General features: G+C 39.0%; 1 protein-coding gene across 1 annotated transcript in view; it reads right to left on the bottom strand.

Annotated features, from left to right (window-relative positions):
• CBL (Cbl proto-oncogene) overlaps positions 1-20,419 on the bottom strand; it is a 125,074-nt gene that overhangs the window by 32,772 nt on the left and 71,883 nt on the right. The window contains exons 3-6 of the mRNA XM_069066600.1: positions 9,799-9,945; positions 3,569-3,725; positions 672-793; positions 212-349 (exon numbers count right to left, since the gene is read on the bottom strand). Coding sequence (XP_068922701.1) covers positions 212-349; positions 672-793; positions 3,569-3,725; positions 9,799-9,945 — 564 coding nt within the window. The remainder of the gene's footprint in view (positions 1-211; positions 350-671; positions 794-3,568; positions 3,726-9,798; positions 9,946-20,419) is intronic.

Genomic DNA, 20,419 nt, shown 5'->3' on the forward strand with positions numbered 1-20,419 from the left:
CAGAAAACAGAAAAACAAATGAAATCCAAGAAAATTCAATACCCCAAATAAAACGAAGTTTAACATAAAGTGAAGGCCAAGACAATAAATTCTATCAATATACTCACCAAGGTCAACCTGTAGAAAGAATATGTAATAAAGACAAAACTATGGAATGGTGCTTTAGCCCCTCAAGATAATAGACACCATTGAATGATAAAGAGCTACTCACAAGCCTTCCCTAAAGCCATCGATCAGTGCTTGGAAGAGAGGTTTGTTGTGAGGGATTGTCTGGAGAATATTCCCATCAGCAGTGACATAGCCAATGGCCCACTGACCCAGCCTCGTACAGCTCAGTCGGAAAATGTAGCTGAGAACATAGAAAAAGGTTTTAAAGTATGCTGAAATGAGGGTGGAAGACAAGAAAGAGACAAAAAAAAAACCTGCTTTAAAATCAAGAATAATTTCTTCCATGCCTCCAGATAAAAAAAACAAGGAGCTGTTAAATTAGTATTCATAGCTTGAAACAAATTTCAGATCACTATAGCAAAGTTTTCCATTTGTTTCTTTAATTAAACCTCAATCTAATGGAGAAATCTTGGTAACTGGATACCAAAGTCAAGATTCTGCTTTCTATATTCTAACAGAAGCCATAAGAAAGCAAGTAAGATAAATTTCTATAGGGTGCTAACCTGCCAGGCTTGTGAATGAATTTCTGGAGCCGGGCTTTCACTTCATCATATGTCAGAAAAGCCATATAACCTGGATGAGTCACAGCAAGGCTATTCCAATTCCTGAGCAAAGACGACCAAGGCTAAAGAAACAAGAAAGCAATCACAGATTATCATATCAAAAAATAATTAATTGTCTCCTATATGCCAAGCACTATGCTAAGTACAGGGGATATAAAAAAAGAGGCCAAAGATAGTTCCTGCCCTCAAGGAGCATACACTCTACTGGGGAAGACAACATACAAACAAATATATACAAAGCAAGCCATATACAGGGTAAATAGGAGATAGTTAACAAAGGGAAGCAATTGGAATTAAGAGGAGTGGAGAAAGGCTTCCTGCAGAAGGTAAGATTTTTGTTGGGACTTAAAGGATGTTAGGGACCCCAGTCCCTGAACAGAGGAAGGAGTGTTCTAGGTATTAGGAACAGTCAGTGAAAATGCCCAGAGTCAAGAGATGGAGTATGTTGTTCATGGTACAGTAAGGAGGCTAGAGTCAGTGGATCAAAGAGTATATATCAAGGAGTAAGGTGTAAAAAGACTGGAAAGGTAGGATGGGTTTAGATTATGAAGAGTTTTGAATGCCAAACAGAGCATTTTTTATTTGATCCTGGAGGTAATAGGAAGCCACTGGAGTTTATTGAGCAGAGGGCTGACATAACTGGACCTGTGCTTTAGCAACATTGCTCTAGTGGCTGGCTGGAAGATGAATTGGAAGGGTGGAGAGACTTAAGATAGGCAGACTCACCAGCAGGCTATTGTAATAATCAAGGCATGACATAATGAAGGCCTGAACTAAAGGGTGAGGTATCAGAGGAGAGAAGCTGCAAAGATAAAATCAACAGGCCTTGGCAACAGCTTGGATATGGGGGAGTGGGTGTGGGTGTGAGACAGTGAGGAATCCACAATAATGCCTAGGTCAGAAGCCTGAGGGATGGGGAAAATGGTGTTGTCCTCTATAATAATATGGAAGGAGGCAGGGGGAGGGAACATGTTAAAGGGAAAGATAATGAGTTCTGTTTTGGACATGTTTTGTTTAAGATGCTTACTGGACAAGGGGCGGCCAGGTAGCACAGCGAGTAAGAGCACCGGCTCCAGTGTTGAGACAGACCTGGAGATCGAATCCCAGGCTCAGACACTTAGCACCCACCCAGAAACACCTGGCCATGTAACCTTGAGCAAGTTACTTAACCTCGATTGCTTAGGGGCGGCCAGGTGGCTCAGCGAGTAAGAGCACCAGCTCCAGTGTCGGGATGACCTGGATCAAATCCGGGCTCAGATACTCAGCACCACACCCAGAAATAATAACTGGCCGTGTAACCTTGAGCAAGTTACTTAACCCCAATTGCTTTAAAAAAAATAAAAATAAAAAAAAAAAAAGATGCTTACTGGACATCCAATTCAAGATGTCTGAAAGTCAGTTGGAGATATGAGTTTGGAGATCAGCAGAGAGGTTGGGGCGGAAAAGATAGAATTAAGAATCATCAGCATAGAGATGGTAATTAAATCCATGGGAGCGGATGAGATCACCAAATGAAGCAGTATAGAGGGAGAAGAGAAGGAGGCCTAGGACAGAACTTTGAGGGATACCTATGGTTAAAGGGTGTGATCTAGAATGGGGTTCTGGCAAAGAAGACAGAGAAGGAACTGTTAGGTAGGAGGAGAACCAGGAAAGAGTAGTATCCTGAAAACCTGGAAACAACACTGAGGAGCGAGTGATCAACAGTATTGGATTTGGCAGCTAAGAGATTATTAGTAGCTTTGGGGAAGTTTCCAGTTTGGTGGATAATAAAAATTCACAAACTAGATTGTAAGGAGAGAGAGGAGAGAGAGTAGAGGAACCAATTGTAGATGGTCTTCTCAAGGAGTTCAGCTATAAAGGGCAAAAGAGATATAGGATGATCGTATGCATCTCAATAAGCAGTTGTGAGCACCTACTAAGGTTCTAAACACTATTCGAGGTGCTAGGGATAGAAAGACAAACATAAAACAGTCCTTGTCTTTAAGGAAATTTTTTTCTACCAGGGAAACAGCATCTACACACGTAAGTACATATGAAATAAATACAATGGAATGTCAGGGGACATAAACTAGCTGGGATCAGGAAAGGCTTCACAGAGAATGTAGCATTTGGTTGAGCTTTGAAGAAAACCAGAGACTGTATGAGGCAGAAGGTAAAAATAAAGCATTTGTCAGGCACAAAACACAACAAATGCATGGACAAGGAACACAGAATATCATGCATGAAGAACAGCAAGGGTAGTCTACCAGCTACAGTATTTGTGTAATATGTGATGAGAATGTATTGGCGGGGAGGGAGAAGAAGAGGGGGGTACAAAGAAAGGTGCATACCTATATGAGAATTTAGCCTTGCTTTAAAAAAAAAAGGTCAAGAAATCTGAGTTCAGCTCCAGTCAACAGCAGACAGAAATTAGTCAACACAAAAAAGAATAAAAGGGTAGGTCCTAAATGTGAAGTTGAATTTCAAGAAATTTATATGAAAATTGGCATCTTCATGCTAAAGCAAGCCTGCACAACCTTCGGCCCCTTGGGTTATTAAGTGGCTTACGTACATGCCAAAGGATTTTGGGTGACTATAAAAAATGTTGGAGGATATTTTCATCTACACTTTCCGAGAGCAGTCCAAAATCCTTTGGTGGGCCACAGGTTGTACAGGCCTGTGCTAAAGCAAACACTGTAGAAAACATAATTACAATCAAATAATGTTTATACATATCATTATTAATAATCGATAGTTTAAAAATAGTTAATAGTTTTTTTTAAAGCAGCTATAACATTTGTTGCAATTAAAATATTATTCAAAATACAAATGTACAGGGTTCCAGTTATTTGACCTACCTGAAAGAGTCGTGTGAAGATATCAAATTCAAAAACTGAAATATAGTCATTGCAGGTCAGATCAATAGTGGATTTTAGGGCCATGGCCTCTAGTCCAGAGCTGATGGGATGTACTTCATGAAGAGCCTGTCGAAAGCTCTTCCAAGGGACTATTGTCCTGATTAAAAAAACAAACTCCAGAGTCAACAATTCTAGGCATGAATGTAATTAAGAATAAAGGGAGAAACTCAAAATCTGGCAGAAATGAATGATGTGAATCAGAAGTTAATAAAGCATTTGAAAAATAAATAAATGAATGAATAAAAAAGAAGCAATAGCATTTAAAAAAAAGAATAAAGGAAGAAGTAGAACTAAATACCTACCTCACACTTCCCAAAAGCAATTTCAACTGTCCCTAAGTAAAGCTGAGTTATATTTTGGAATGGAAACAGTTGAATAAAGGTTTAATTTTCATTTTTTTAAAATGTGTATCTTTTTTCTTTATATCAATTGCATTTAAAATGGTGTTTCTCCCTTCAGCCCAGAGAGCTCTATACATTGTAACAAAGAATTAAAAAGAGGGGGAAAGAAAAATTCAGCAAATTAACCAATGCATCAACTGAATCTGATAGCACATAAAATATCCCATATATTCAGTTTCCTACCACTGTAAAGACGGGAGAGGGGGTGGTGCACAGCTAGTTGGCGCAGTGAATAGAGCACTGGCCCTGAAGTCAGGAAGACCCGAGTTCAAATCTAGCCTCAGACACTTAAAACTTATTAGCTGTATGACCTTGGGCAGGTCATTTAACCCCAATTGCCCCTCCCTCTTCCCTCCAAAAAGCCAAAAAAAAAAGTGAGGGCACTTCATTTTTTTTTATCCCTTCTTTCGGGCAATGCTTGGTCATTATATTTGCACGATTCACTGTTTTTGTTGCTATTTTGTATTTACACTGCATGTTAGTCCTAGTTCTGTGTACTTTCTCTTTACATGACTTCACTGTCTTCCCATGCGTCTATATTCTTCATATTCATTGTTTCTTACAGCACAGTCACGTTCCATTACATTCATACATCACACTTTGTTTAGACATTCCTCAATCAATGGGAATCTATTTTATTTTCATTTCTCCACTACTACCAAAAAAAAACCCACTGCTATAAATATTTGGGGATGTGCTAGTCCTCAAAGTTCAATTTTCTAACTTTCCATTGGCTAACACTCGCTATCTATCCTTTTCAGATTGTCAAATTTAATACCACAAACTAATTCAGGACTTGGTGCTGTCACCCAGATACACTTATTTTATTATAAAAGGACAGGGGTAAGAAGACAACATGGACGTTCTTTTTGCTACACTATCACAAGCAATTAATGATCTGTCTCTTCCATAGATCCTTAGTAACTAGCGTTGATTTATATTTTTGAGTATATATGCTACCACTCACAGAGCATAAAACAAAAAGAAATAGTAAAATTGAAAGTTCTGAGACAAGGAAGAAAGTTTTTACTACAAAGGTAATTAAACCATAGGTAAGGCTACCAAATAAATTTCAATTCAAATACCTATTATGTGACTTCTAAGTGCAAGTTACTGCTATGACATTGAAGATGAAAAATAAAAATTAAAAACAGTTCCTGCCCTGAAGGAACTTATATTCTACTGGGGGGATACAATATGTATACATCTAAGTAAATACAAGATAATTTGAGGAGAGTACACTAACACCTAGGGGAATCAGAAAGACTCTGTAAAAGAAATGGCAAGTACATAAGAGTCTAAGAAGGTTGTGAATGTTTAAGACAGGGAATAGATTCCAGGAATATGTGCAAAAACATAAAAGTAAGAGATAGAATTTCACCACGTTTATCTGGAATAGAGAGTATATGAAAGGGAAAATAAGCCCATGAAGGCAGGGTGGAACCAGACTATGGACTTTAAACACTAGGCTGGGGAGTCTGTACTTTGTTCGAAAGGCAACAGACAACCACCAATAATGTTTATGCAGATAGAGTGTACTTTAGAAGATTCCTTGGCCAGTTGTGGGTATAAGGAATTGGAAAGGGCATAGCATGGACATAGATCAGGGAGACCCATTAAAAAGGTATTATAGTAGTACAGGTGTGAAATAATAAGAATGATAGTCATGTGAATTAAAAGAAGGAAGATACAAGAAATCTTGGGGAAATATAGTCAACAGGGCTGGGCAATTGATCAGATAAGGAGAATGAGGGGAAGGGTTTTTAGAAGTCAAGGATGACTCCAAGGTTGTAAATAACTTCCCTCAACAGAAACAGAGGTTTGAAGGAGGTGAGCAGTGGGAAATGAAGAAAAAAAGGTAAGTTCCATTCTGGTTATGAATTTGCGGTGCTGATAAAATATGCAGGTTAGTCTAGCAGGCAGCTGCTGAAGTAGGACTGGATTTTGGAAGAGAGATAAGTGCTGATTGTACAGACTGGGCAAGAGGGAGTTATCTAAGGACTATGTTTGAACCTATAGCAGTCAATGGAATCACAGAGAGAGGATATAAAGGAAGAGAGAGGAGAGGCAGTGCGTGGGAAAAAAGGCTGGATTTAGTGTCAAAGGACCTAGGTTCACATTCCTGCTCTGACTTTTACTTCTTAAATGTTCTTGGGCATCATTTAACCTTTCTTCACTCCAATTCCCTACCAATAAAATAAGTGAGTTGGATAAGATGACCCTATAAGGTCCCTTCCAGCTCCAAATCTATGATTTCATAAGAGAACAAAATCAAGGACAGACTTTTATGAGGCATCCACAGAAGGTGAAAGATGGGAAATGATCCAATAAAGGATATGGAAGGGTGAACAGATGTTACGAAGAGAACCAGGAGAGAGCAGTGTTATGAAAGTTTTTAAAAAGGCAGGTAGGCAACAAAACATATGCAATACGGGACCTGGAATCAAGAAGAACTGAGTTCAAATTGAGCCTCAGATACATACTAGCTGTGTGACCCTAGGCAAGTCACTTAACTTCTGTTTGTCTCCTTTCCCTCAACTGTAAAAAGATGACAATAACAGGACCTACCTTCCAGGACTGTGGGGATCAAATGAGATAATATTTGTAAAGTATTTAGACAGGGCCTGGCATATAGTATAAATAAATGTTTACTTCCCCATCACCCCCCAAATAGATCACTATTTCCCTCTCCAAGACAAAGTGGTCAACAGTGTCAAAAGCTGAAAAGTTCAGGAAAAGGCCCAGGGATAAGTCACTGGATTTTAGCAATTAAGAGATAATTGGTAAGCTTGAAGAGAACAGTTTAGTTTAAAAAGAGTGGTATAGTCAGAGGGCTGAGAAATGAAAGGGAAGTGAAGAAATGGATGTAATGAGTAAAAAATTCTTTTTTTTTCTAGAAGTTTAGCTGTCAAAGAGAAAAGAAATATATGTTGGGAGATTGGCACAGTCAACTCTGATCGAGGTAATTATTAGCAATGATTCCAAAGGACCAATGATAAAAAAATACTACCTACCTCATAACACAGAGGTAGTGATAGACAAACAATGCAGAATGAGACATACTTTTTTTGGCCGTGGCCAATATAGGAATGTGTTTTGCCTAATTTAAAAAAACAAATAAACAAACTTGTTTTAAGGATGGGAAACAGACTTGAATCCATAGGATGGCAAAAAAGGAATCAGTACATAAGGAAAGATTAAACATCGGAAGGTAGGGAGGAGATGGGAAAGATTACTGAAGAGACAATCTCCCAGAAGATATTGTTAAGGGAAGTGATCTAGGGAAGGGGGGGGAGTGGGAGGGAGATGTTAACCTTGGCAAGGAAAACAATACACTCTTCCTCAGATACTAGAATCAATAAATCAATCATCAAGGATTTATTAAGTAACTACTCTGTGGCCAGCATTATTCTAGGTGTAGAAATACAAACACAGAATGAAATAGTACTTATTCTCAATCAAGGAGCTTACATTCTTGGGGGAGTACAGGGTGGGGGTGGGGAACAGTATGTATATGTAGGGCGTGTGTGTGTGTGTGTATGTGTGTAGGATTCATGTGGAAAGTAATGTTTGAGTTAGGTTTGGATGGAAACAAGTCCTTCTGTGAAGTAAAAGGGAGAAGGTAACATATTCCAGGCAAGGGGGGACAGCCAATTCAAATAAAAAGAGACTTAAGATGGAGTGTCATGTGTGAGGAACAGTTAGAAGGCTATCCTGGCTGGATCACAGAATGAGGAAAGCAGAATAAAGTACAACAAAACTTCAAAGATAGTCTCAGAACACGTTGTAAAGAGTTTTAAAAGTCAATCAGGAGTTTAAATTTGATCCTAAGGGGAAAAAAAGCAATCAATAGACTTTACTGAGAAGGGGAATAGATCTGTACTTTAGAAAAATTAACTTAGCAGCTATTTGCAAAACAGATTGGAGTAGGGGAAGATCTAAAGTAGGAAGAACAGTTGAGAAGCTATCACAATTATCCATCCGGGAAAAAGGTGGTAGAGGTCTACTAGACAAGGGTAGTAGTCTTGTGAGTAAAGAAAAGGGAATAGTTGTAAGAAATGCTATGACAGCAGAAATGAGATTTGATAACTGACTGGGAGATGTGGAGTGAGGGAGCAACAGGACTAAAGAATAATGTCATGGTTGCAAAAATGGGAAACTAGACAGGTGGTGGTAAACAGAACAAAAAACTTCAGTGAAGTTCTGAAGAGAGGAGTGTTTGAGAGCACAATTAATGAGTTATTTTAAACATGAGTTTGAGGCACCCATGGGATATGTCCAGCAGATGTGTGACTGAAATTCAGGAGAGGCCAAAGCTGGATATCTTGCTTTGGGAGTCAGTTGCATTGAGATAATAACTAAAGGAATGGGAGCTAACAGTCACTGAAAGTATAGAGAAGGCTCAGGACAGAGCCATGGGGGTTTACCTAAATTGGGGGAATGTGCACATAATATGGATAGGGGGATAAAGAATAATAAGGAACAATGAAGAAAACAAGGAATAAGCAATATAATAAAAACCCAGAGAGAAAAGAAGGGTTAACAATATCAAATACTATAAAGAGATTAAGAAAGATGATAACTGAAAAAGACAATTAAGTTTGGTAACTAAGAAAGTGTTGTTAACTGTGGAAAGAGCACTTTCAGTTGACTGCTTAGGAAGATTACAGAAGTGAAGGCAACCAATGCAGACAATTTTTTCCCTAAAGAATTCAACTGTAAAAGGGAGGCCAGCTATTGGATTTTTTTGTTTTGAAGAATAGGGGATAAATGAAAACAAAGAAGAGAATGAGGAATGAAGAGGCTCTGAGATATGGAAGATGGAAAAAGAAAGAGTTCATGACAGATGGCCTCAATTTTCTCAGGTTAAGATCATTTGCTGACAAGAGGGAAAGAATGGGAAGAACTCAATAAAAGTATTAGATAGTCAATAAGTGAAGATTAAAAAGAATGACATGCAGCAGTGAAATTATGAGGTATTGTAGATCAAATACTAGGCCTTGGGTCAGGAATACCTGAATGTGAATCCAGTTTCACAACTGATGTGTTGGCCTAGTTATGTGACCCTGGTAAGTCACTTAAGTTCTGTTTGACTCTGTTTACTCATTTGCAAAATGGGGATAATAATAGCTGGTATATCCCTGACCCAAGGCATTCTATCCATTACATTATTTAACTGCCTTCTAGGAGCTAATAAAGTAGTTCTTCTCCTCGACCTCTAAATGCAATAATTATTCTGCATTTCAAATTCAAGATCCAATAAAAATAATATTTCAGAGAAAATAGGGTCAGCTTTTTAATAAAATAAACCACTAGAGAGCAACTTAAAGTTAAAATGTACATATTTCATTTGAAAAGTTTCTTTCCTTCCACAACACCAGTTCCCTAAGAACTTCAGAACCTAGTCAACAGGAAGTATTTGTATTTATTTAAACACAGAAATATACACTTTACCTCCCTTTCTTTCTGATCAGAGGTGGGAGGTCACAGGCATGGAATATGTCATATTCTGTCAAAATTATGTTACTAAGCTGATTTTGTTGAGTGACTTTTTTTCTCTCTTTTTTAAGCTTTTTGTTACAAATGATGGTTTGCTAAGTAAAGGAAGAGATACTGATATATCTATATCTATCTATCTATTTATTTATCTACACACACACATAGACAGACAGATATGGAAATTAAGGCAATAAAAAAGGCATTAATAAAAATGACATTTTAAAATAAGTTATTTTTCCATGGTCGAAAGTAAGTATTACTAAGACTTACTTTTCTCCAAAAGCTTTTCTCCAAAATTCTGCAGCATCTGCCTTGGTTATCCGGAATGTATCTCCTTGGAAGAGTCCACTTGGAAAGATCCCTTTTAGTTCTGCTAGCATGTGGCTGAAGATCAGGGAAAGTTTGGTCAAATTTCTCCTACAAATGACGACAGAACGTTTAAAGGAACAAAAGAAAAAGATTTATGAACAATGCACATAGCTAGAAATATAAAGTGACAAAGTTACAAAGGTATCCAAACATATTTAAAAACTACTTGGATATTTTCTCTAGCCAACACTGTTAAAAATACTCTTCTAGGGGGGCGGAGTCAAGATGGTGGAGTAGAAATAGGACTTCCGCAGGGCTCTGGCTCTCACCTCCTCCAATTCATGTAAAAAGAGACTCTGAGGAAACTTTGGAGCTACAGAACCCACAAAATGACACAGAGAGGCTAACTTCCCATTGAGGACAGCCTGGCAGGCCAGGAGCAAGTGGCCAGCGCACTCTGGGAGCTGACCCAGGCCCTGCCCAAGCCAGAGGTTTTAGCCTCAGGGCTGCCTGACCAGCCACCGGCTGGAGGGACTTCAGATCAGCAGCTGTGGCAGTTTCCAGAAGTATCAACCCACAAATGCTAAGGACACAGTGAGAGGTCAGTGCAGTGTGGACTTGGGGACCCAGTAGCTGGGAGTGCAGTCAGCCTCTGCCTCTGGGGCGAAAAGTCACTGAGGCACCCTGGCCATGCAGCTGCCACCATGTGGCAGCTTCAGCTCCTGGTCTGCAGATTGTAGGGGGACCAAGCAACCAGTCTGAGGGGTAATCACTCCTGCTTTAACCTGCTTAGATCTGGATTGAAGTCTAGGGTGGAGGTCCTGGGGTGTGTGATGAACTTGCCGGGGTGTGTGATGAACTTGCCAGAGTGTGTGGAGGCTTCAGAGAGGGCACCCAACTAATACCTTTAGCAGCAGAGAAAACCCCAGAGTTTGATATGAAGCTCCCCTGTCTGGCAGCAGAGTCCTACTGTGGCAAAAAGCCCAAAAGTCAAGTAACTGAGTGGCAATATGAGTAAATGAGGGAAGCAAAGTAAACAGAGCAACCCGACTTTACAATCCTATTTTGGGAACAAAAAGGATCAAAGCATGGAATAGCAGGAAGACAACAAAGTCAGAACTCCTGCACCAAAATCTTCCAAGAAAAATATGAGTGAGTTACAGGCCATAGAGGACCTTAAGAAGGCTTGTGAAAATCAAATAAGAGAAGTGGAGGAAAAATTGGGGGAAAAAAATGACAACGATGAAAGAAAATTATGAAATGAAAGTCAACAACCTGACTGAAGAAAATAACACCTTAAAAAATAAACTAACTCAAATGGCAAAAGAGGCTTGAAAAGGCAATGAGGAGAAGAATGCCTTAAAAAGCCAAAATTGCCAGATGGAAAAAGAATCTCAAAAGCTCACTGAAGAGAATCATTCCTTCAGAATTAGATTGGAGCAAATGGAAGCTAGTGACTTCATGAGAAATCAAGATACTATTAAACAGATCCAAACAAATGAAAAAATAGAAGGCAATGTGAAATATCTCATGGGAAAAACCATTGACCTGGAAAATAGATCCAGGAGAGATAATTTAAAAATTATTGGACTACCTGAAAGTCATTATCAAAAAAAGAACCTAGAAGTCATCCTTCAAGAAATTCTCAAGGAAAACTGCCCTGATGTTTTAGAACCAGAGGGCAAAACAGAGGTTGAAAGAATCCACTGATCACCACCTAAGAATATTATAGCCAGGTTCTAGAATTCCCAGATCAAGGAGAAAATATTACAAGCAGCCAGGAAGAAACAATTTGAATATTGTGGAAACACAATTAGGAAAACACAGGATCTGGCAGCTTCTACACTGAAGGATCGAAGGGCTTGGAATATGATATTCCGGAGGTCAAGGGAGATGGGATTAAAACCAAGAATTACCTACTCAGCAAAACTGATTATCACGTTTCAGGGGAAAATATGGTCATTCAGTGGAATAGAGGACTTTCAAGCATTCTTTATGAAAAAACCAGAGTTGAATAGAAAATCTGACATTCAGATACAAGAAGCAAGAGAAGCATGAGAAGGGTAAATCATAAGGAACTTACCAAATTTGAACTATTTACATCCAAACAATAACTGTAACTTATGAAACTTTACTCACTATGAGAATAGTTGAAGGGAATAGAAATGTGTGTGTATATACACACATATATATATATGTATGTATGTCTATATAGGAGGGTACATGGGTGTATGAATACATATGTGAATGTGTGTATATATGTTTATAGGTATACATAGATAGAGGGCACAGGACCAATTTAATAGCAAGGGATGATACTTAAAAGGTGAAATTAAGAGGTGAGAGAGGAATATAACGAGAGAAGATGGGGAGACAGAATGGGGTAAACTATCTCATACAGAAGAGGCAAGGGAAACCGGTTACAATGAAGGGGAAGAACAGGAAGGCAAAAGGGAATGGGTCAACTTTATTCTCATTGAATTTGGCTTAGGGAGGGAAGTATATACACACTAAATAGGGTATCTCACCCTACAGGAGGGTAGGGGGGAAGGGGATAACAGGAGGGATGATAGAAGGGAGGGCAGGCTGGGGGGAAGGAAGTTGGAAGCACCCACTTTTGAAAAGAGACAGGATCAAAGTAGAGAATAGAACAAGTGGGAGGCAGGATAGGAGGGAGGGAAACATAGTTAATTAGTCTTTTACAATATATCCACTATGGAAATGTTTTGCATAGCTACACATGTACAACCTATACTGAATTGCTTATCTTCCCAGTAAGGGTGGGTGACAAGTGAGGAAGGAAATGAATCTGGAATTCAAAGTTTTGAAATCAAATGTTGAAAATATACATATACACATATACTACTATTAAAATTATTTTACATGTAACTGGGAATTAAGACATACAGGCACTGGGGCACAGAGATCCACTGTGCCCTACTAGAAAGTTGGAGGGGGTATGGGAGAAGATATGGAAGAGAGCAGATTGGAGGAGGGGATATCCAGTGGGATCACTATTTTGGGGTTTTGGGTAGGGGGAAAAATGGGAAGAAAATTTGTAACTCAAAATCTTGCAGAAATAATGTAAATTAGAAGTTAATAAAGCACTGGATTTAAAAAAAATACTCTTCTATACTCTTGTTCTGTCATATAAGGAAAGAAGATCTTTTCATTATATAGCACAGTAGTACTCCAAAGTATTTCCAGGTACTTTCCTCCAAACAATCACATGGATAGAAAATGCTATCGCATCTAGAGAAAGAACTATGAAATCTGAAGGCAGACTGAAATATACTAATTTCACTTTAAATACTGCAGAGTGGTCAAGGAGAATCAGGACTGAGAAGAGGCCATTAGATTTGGCAATTAAGAGATTACTAGTAACTTTGAAAAGTTTCAGTTGGACAATGAGCCTAGGAGAATACTGGAAGTTTAGAAAAGAATGAGGAAAGAGGAAGTGTATGCACACATTAGATAGTGTTCCCAAATTTCAGATTATAGGATGATAGTGGACCATTTCCTGGAGAAATCAGGCAGATATGAGAACAACAGTGCATGTTGAGGAGTTTGCCTTAACAAGAAACACCACTTCATCTGAGATGAGAGTGAAAAAGGGGGGTAGTAGAGATGAGAAGATAAGGTGCTCTGGTCAAATCTCAGTGGGGTGCTGGAGGAGGAGGTCCCAAGGGAGACTTGAAGAGAAATTCTACTTTGGGGAATAGAGTAGTTAATTATTTAGAGAGATTCTAAATCTAATTATTTAGAATATTGAAATATTTAGAGAGTATTTTTCAGTGAGGGCCCAGACAGCATAGTTTTGTGTCCTCTTCTAGCTCCATTCACCAGCATGGGAATAGGAAGGAAACCACTGCCTGGAAATAATTCAGAATTAGACCTTGGCAAGGCTTGTTCAGCAACATAATAAAGGAGTAAAGGAATCATGAGTGGGTAGAGGACCTTATTGTTATTTGTCCTTCATTCTCAAAGAGGATCAAGACATCAGGGCAGTGATCCCAGGACCACGCAACTGAAGTGGATTTAGGTGAGGGAGGGGTACACTAAATCACCAGTCTCACTTTCTCCTCCATAGTCATCTGAGTTCAGTGGCCAGATCTAGATCAAGACAACTTGGAGGTGGCCCAGTAATGCATGGGGGGAACTTATCCTTTTCAAACTAAGGTCTTTAACAGGTCTCTGGCTGACTGAGACAGCGCCCATTCAGAGACTAAGGCTTGATAAGAAACAAAGCAGAGAATGATGGCCTCTTTACCTAATTTTTAAAAAAGAAAATCTAGGAGAGGAAGCCATTGGTTTCTGGTCAAAACAGAAACAATTACTATTTACATTCATTCTGAACTAATCAGGATTCAAACAAAGACCAAGTAGGTCTTGACTTATTGTTGGCCAATGTAAGAGAGTCAGAATGAGATGGATTACCAAGAGGTTTAGAAAGATAAGGGAAGAGAGCATAACCAGTGAAAAAGTGATGGCTTGGGAAAGAAATGAAGAATGGGGAAATGGAGATCAGAAGATAAAACCTGGGCTAGTGATTTCAGACATAGGGAAGGATAAAATCATAAAATCAGATAAAGGAATTTTAGAGTTCATGAACATGGAAGTAAAGAACACTTATGAGTGATGGGTAAAATCAAGGGTGTGACCATTTGTTTATATAGTTGAGGGAAGTAGAAGAATACAGATAATGGCAACTGAGTTGATTGAGGAACTGGGAAATTAAGAGTATTCATATAAGCCAGGCACTAAACTCAATAAAGAAGAATGGGGGGCAAAAGGGGAAGTTGCTCAATAGGAAGCAGTAATAAGGAACAAGTATTCTTGCTCCTCCATCAAGATCTGTGAATAAGAAAAAAGTATCAAGTTCCAAATAGTTAAGTGGTAGAACAAGGAGGTCTACTTTAAGTATATATTGTGTGCTCTTTTAGACATCAAACTAGCTCTCAAGTAATGTTTTATGAAAAGTGTTAACCCAGGGGAATGAAATTCCATCACACATACAAGAGGAAAGCTCCTAATTCTCTAAGTGCTACTGGAGTAAGGCAAGCAAGAATCAATGTTATCTTAAATCATTTATCTTAATTTTCAACTTAGATTATGCCAGATAGGTTTGAATTTAAGACACAAGGCTCTTTTGATTAGCAGTTTAGAGAATTTTTTATTAGAGAATAAGAACTATGCAAAGTCTGCCAGAGCCATCTATTCACTGTAAGTTCTGAAAACTATGGAAATACCAGGAAAATAAAATTTTACTATTGTAAGAAGGAATATTACAGTATCTTGTTTTGTTCCCACAAGTTATTGGAAGATAATCAATAGCTGTGGGAAGCTCACTTATCTTATTTTACTAAGACAATGGCCTTCCTGGAACTATGACATTGGCCAGAGGGAACTAGAAAGGTGAGGGTGTGGCAAACAGCTGGGACCTTAGAAGTCACACATGGTCACAAGTATCCTCACTACCACGCCTATGTAATATGCATATAATGAGGAAATGTAGGGAAATAAAGTGAGGAATGTGAGGATTTGACTAGCCCAAAGTCTACCAGGGAAGACAGAACATATCCTGCTTCTGTTTAAGTGTGGGTGTGTTCCTAGTGAGCATGACCCCCGATAATAAACACCTTCCTTTACACACAGTTTCTGAGTTCTTTCAGAGAGAAGGGGTTTGCAGTTTTAAGGGGTCTTCCTAAGGGCCCCCAGGGAAGCAGTAGACGGTGGAAGCTCATCCAGGCTAACTCCCTGACCCTACCTAGGAAGTCCTGTGATCTCCACAAGCATGTTTCTCACAACTTGGGGGCTCACCCGGGATTCCGGAGACTCCAAGAAGGGTAAGACTGGATAGAGGGTAGAGCACTCTCTCTAAATTTTAGAGAGGTCCCTCTGTTTAGACTGATAATCCCCCCTTGATGTCCTAAAGAACCTGAGATCTTATTTAAACAAGAAGGGTGTGCAAATGAACAGGAGAGAAAAAATGAAACTAAATGACCAAAATTTCATGCAAGTCAGGTTACCTGGGCAAGACAGGAAAATTTGGGATCCAAGTACTGTCTTTTTGATCTGGGATTATATCTTAGTATGCCAGTCCTTCGAAAGAAGGACCCCTGGAGGAGATTCCTAAAATGGGAAATAAGAGCTCTAAGGGGTACCTGGGGAAGATAAAGGGTATCTTCCAAAGCGTTCTCCATACAGCCCATAGTAAAAATGATGGTTACAGTGGGTTAACCTGAGAAATGCCCTCCTACCCCATCTGCTCCTGAGAAACAATCCTAAAGAGGAAGGACTTATAGAGGGAGGGAATACAGAGGAAGGAGAGAAGAAGGAGGAAAAGGGAGAAAAAGTAAGTGAATCTAAATTCTGGGAAGGATCCTTTTGAAATTGGCTAAAAGTCAGAGTGAAATTATAACTCTGAGTTCTTAACTAGTCTAAATTCAAATTCTACATTGGTTTTTCACGTGCGCTTTCCTGTCTTGTCTGTGAAATGTCTATGTGTCTGAAAAATATTTTATGTTTTGTGGTGAGAAATTTCTAAATTCTGTAATTAGAGAAAGAGAACATTTGGAAAGATCTCCCAACATAGGCTTTCAGTGGAAGGTAAAGATTCTTTTCTTTTGGTCCCAACACTGGCCAAGTTTGGGATACCAGAATAAAGTTAGATAATAAATAATGAAATTAAAAAGCAGTGATCTATTTAAAATACATTATAAAAAGCTCTTTGCAGAGGGTGGGGAAGAGAAATTCAGCTCTTTCTAGTATATAAATTGTTAGGTATTTAACTTGTTCTAGTTCCTAAGATACAGAAAAGCTGGATGAAATTGGTGAGTATATATATATATATATTTTATTTTGAAATGTAAAGGGCAGCTGGGATGGTCTGAGTGAAGATTAGGGAGGTAGAAATAGGAAGGATTCAGGTGGAGTGGAGCAGTAGTAAGCCATATGCCCTCAGGCCCATGTGCTCTTTTAGTCACTCCCTCTTCTCATTCTACTGCAGAAGATTTGGAGATGTTGAAAAGAGTGCTAGGTGGGGTGCTAGAAAGTGAAAACTTATAGCCTGATATGATAACCAAAAGACAAAGTTATGGAAAGTTGGAAGGGATTATGTCTATCCACCTTTCAGGATGTATCTATGGGAGAGTTTTATTGAATTTAATATTGATACTGAATATGGTAAAGATATTTTGGAAAGGAAATTGGCCACACCTTGTTCAAATTTCTTATGTTTTTTGGTCTGGATCAAACCCTTTAGCTAATTTGATTAAAACTTTTTGCAAACATCTCATAAGAATAGGAGTAAGGAGTTAATGTCAAAAGCAGTTTTATCTGAAGTCTCAGAAAGGAGACAGGACTTCAGCTTTTTTTTTTTTTAAAGAAGTAGGAAAGAGATTATACAGACCTGGGAACACACCGCCATGTGTCTTTTAAAAGGCTAGAAGTATTCAATTTAAAAAATATATACATAGATATGTAATTAAAATGTTTACATATTGTTATTTGGTATTATGATTATAAAGTGCTTAAAACAACAAATGGCATATATTAGATACAATATTCTGATTTAACATAACTTTGAAATGGAATTTAAATGCCGAAAGTAATATAAATAATTTCTGGAGGGGCAGCTAGGTGGCTCAGTGAGTAGAGTATGGATCCTGAAGTCAGGAGGACCTGAGTTCAAATCCAGCCTCAGACACCTACCACAAAAACTAGCCATATGACCTTGGGCAAGTCACTTAACCCCAATTGCCCTCCAAAAAGCAAAAATAATACTAATAACAATAATTTCTGGAAATTCAAATGACATGTGTTACTACTTTATTTCTAAATTGTATTGTATTTCTAATGTTCTCTTAGATCTGAGAGACCATGGTATTAAAGCAATTTTCAAACCAAATTTTGTTGTATATGAGTTGTTTTATTTTGTTTTGTTTTTTTTTTAAAGGGTGATGTGATAAAAATGTGATAATATGAAACTGTTATATTGGGTAACAAGTAGTAAGAATACTGCTCATATTTATTATAATGGCAGATTTTCCATTTGAAAATCTTGGCTATTAGGAAAATGTATATAGTGGTTTAAAATTATAGTTTATTTTCTATACAAGGTGATTTGGAAATTCATTCACCTAAATAGATAATGGGTGTTTAAAAAGCAACTTCCGTTATCTAAATGTTATTAAGAAGCTGCTAAGTAACCTAAAAGTTTTTATAAAATGATGCACAAAAGTTTCTGTGTTATAGGATTCCTATTTAACAAAAGAGACTCCTGGCGTAGCCAAGATGGCGGAGTAGAAGCACGACCTTCCCGCAGCTCCGGCTTCCACCTTCCCCAATCCATGTAAAAAGGGGACTCTAAACAATCTTTGGAGCTGCAGAACCCACAAAATGACAGATAAGCTAACTTCCCACTGAGGACAGCCTGGCAGGCCAGCAGGAATCGGTCAGCACAGCGCTCTAGGAGCCGAGCCCAACCCCACACCATGGCTTTAGCCCCAGGGAGGACCTGACCAGCCGCCAGCAAGAGGGACTCCAGATCAGCAGCAGCTGTGGCCATTTCCAGATATACCAACACATAGATGCAAAGGACAAAGTGAGAGGTCAGTACAGTCTGGACTCTGGGACCAGTAAGTGGTAGCATGGCTTTTACCCCCAGGGCGAGAAGCTGCTGAGACACTGGCACAGCCAGCCAGCGCCATGTGGCAGCTTCAGCTCCTAGCCGGCAGAGTGTAGGGGGACCAAGCACCAGTCTGAGGGGCAATCGCTCTTGCTTTAACCTGCTTGGATCTGGATTGCAGTCTAGGGTGGAGGTCCTGGGGTGTGTGTCCAGCTTGCCAGAGTGTGTGGAGACCTCAGAGAAGGCACCCATGTAATACCTCCGGCAGCTGAGAAAACCCCAGCATTTGGGACGAAAGTTCCCCTGTCTGGTGGCAGAGCCCTACTGTGGCAAAAAGCCCAGGGGTCAAGTGACTGAGGGGTGACATGACCAGGCAAAGGAAACAAAGCAGACAGAAGATTCCAACATTAAACTCCTATTTTGGGGACAAAAAGGAGCAAAGCATGGAACAGGAGGAAGACAAAACTCCTGCACCAAAAGCTTCAAAGGAAAATACAAGCTGGTTACAGGCCATAGAGGACCTTAAGAAGCAGATAAGAGAAGTGTAAGAAAAATTGGGAAGAGAAATGAGAACAATGCAAGAAAATTATGAAATGAGAGTCAACAGCCTGACTGAGGAAAGTAACACCTTAAAAAACAGACTAACTCAAATGGCAAAGGAGGCTCAAAAAGACAAGGAGGAGAAGAATGCCTTAAAAAGCTGAATTTGCCAGATGGAAAAAAAAATCTCAAAAGCTCAATGAGGAGAATCATGGCTTCAGAATTACATTGGAGCAAATGGAAGCTAATGACTTTATGAGAAATCAAGATGCTGTTAAACAGATCCAAACAAATGAAAGAATAGAAGGAAATGTGAAATATTTCATGGGGAAAACCACTGACCTGGAAAATAGATCCAGGAGAGATAATTTTAAAATTATTGGACTACCTGAAAGCCATAACCAAAGAAAGAACCTAGAAAGCATCCTCCAGGAAGTTCTCAAAGAAAACTGCCCTGATGTTTTAGTACCAGAGGGCAAAATAGAGGTTGAAAGAATCCACCGATCACCCCCTGAAAAAGATCCCAAAAAGAAAAATCCTAGGAATATTATAGCCAGCTTCCAGAATTCCCAGATTAAGGAGAGAATATGACAAGCAGCCAGGAAGAAACAATTTGAATATTGTGGAAACACAATCAGGATAACCCAGGATCTGGCAGCTTCTACACTGAGGGATCGAAGGGCTTGGAATATGATATTCCAGAGGTCAAAGGAGCTGGGATTAAAACCAAGAGTCACCTACCCAGCAAAACTGAGTATCATGTTTCAGGGGAAAATATGGTCATTCAGTGGAATAGAGGACTTTCAAGTATTCTTGCTGAAAAAAACAGAGTTGAATAGAAAGTTTGATATTCAGATACAAGAAGCAAGAGGAGCATGAGAAGGTAAACAGGGAAAAGAAATCATAAGGAACTTATCAAAGTTGAACTATTAACATTCCTACATGGAAAAACAATAATTGTAACTGATGAAACTTTTCTCAGTAGTTGAAAGGATTAGAAAATATATATATATATATGAGGGTATATGGGCACATGAATAAATATGTGAATGTGTGTATATATATATATGTTTACAGGTATACATAGATAGAGGGCACAAGACCAATTTAACAGGAAGGGATGATACTTAAAAGGTGAAATTAAGAGGTCAGAGGAGATGGGGAGAGACAGATTGGGGTAAACTATCTCATACAGAAGAGGCAAGGGAAAATGGATTTCAATGGAGGGGAAGAATAGGAAGGCAAAAGGGAATGGGTCAACCTTATTCCCATTTAATTTGGCTTGAGGAGGGAGTGAAATACACACTAAATAGGGTAGCTCACCCTCCAGGAGAGTAGGGGGGGGAAGGGGATGAGAGGGCGGATGATGGAAGGGTGAGCAGGCTGGGGGGGAGGGAAGTTGGGAGCACCCAC

The sequence above is a fragment of the Petaurus breviceps genome, unplaced genomic scaffold, assembly GCF_028583685.1.
Source record: "Petaurus breviceps papuanus isolate PSGF00001 unplaced genomic scaffold, PetGlider_PUasm1.0 90723, whole genome shotgun sequence".
Lineage (NCBI taxonomy): Eukaryota > Metazoa > Chordata > Mammalia > Diprotodontia > Petauridae > Petaurus > Petaurus breviceps.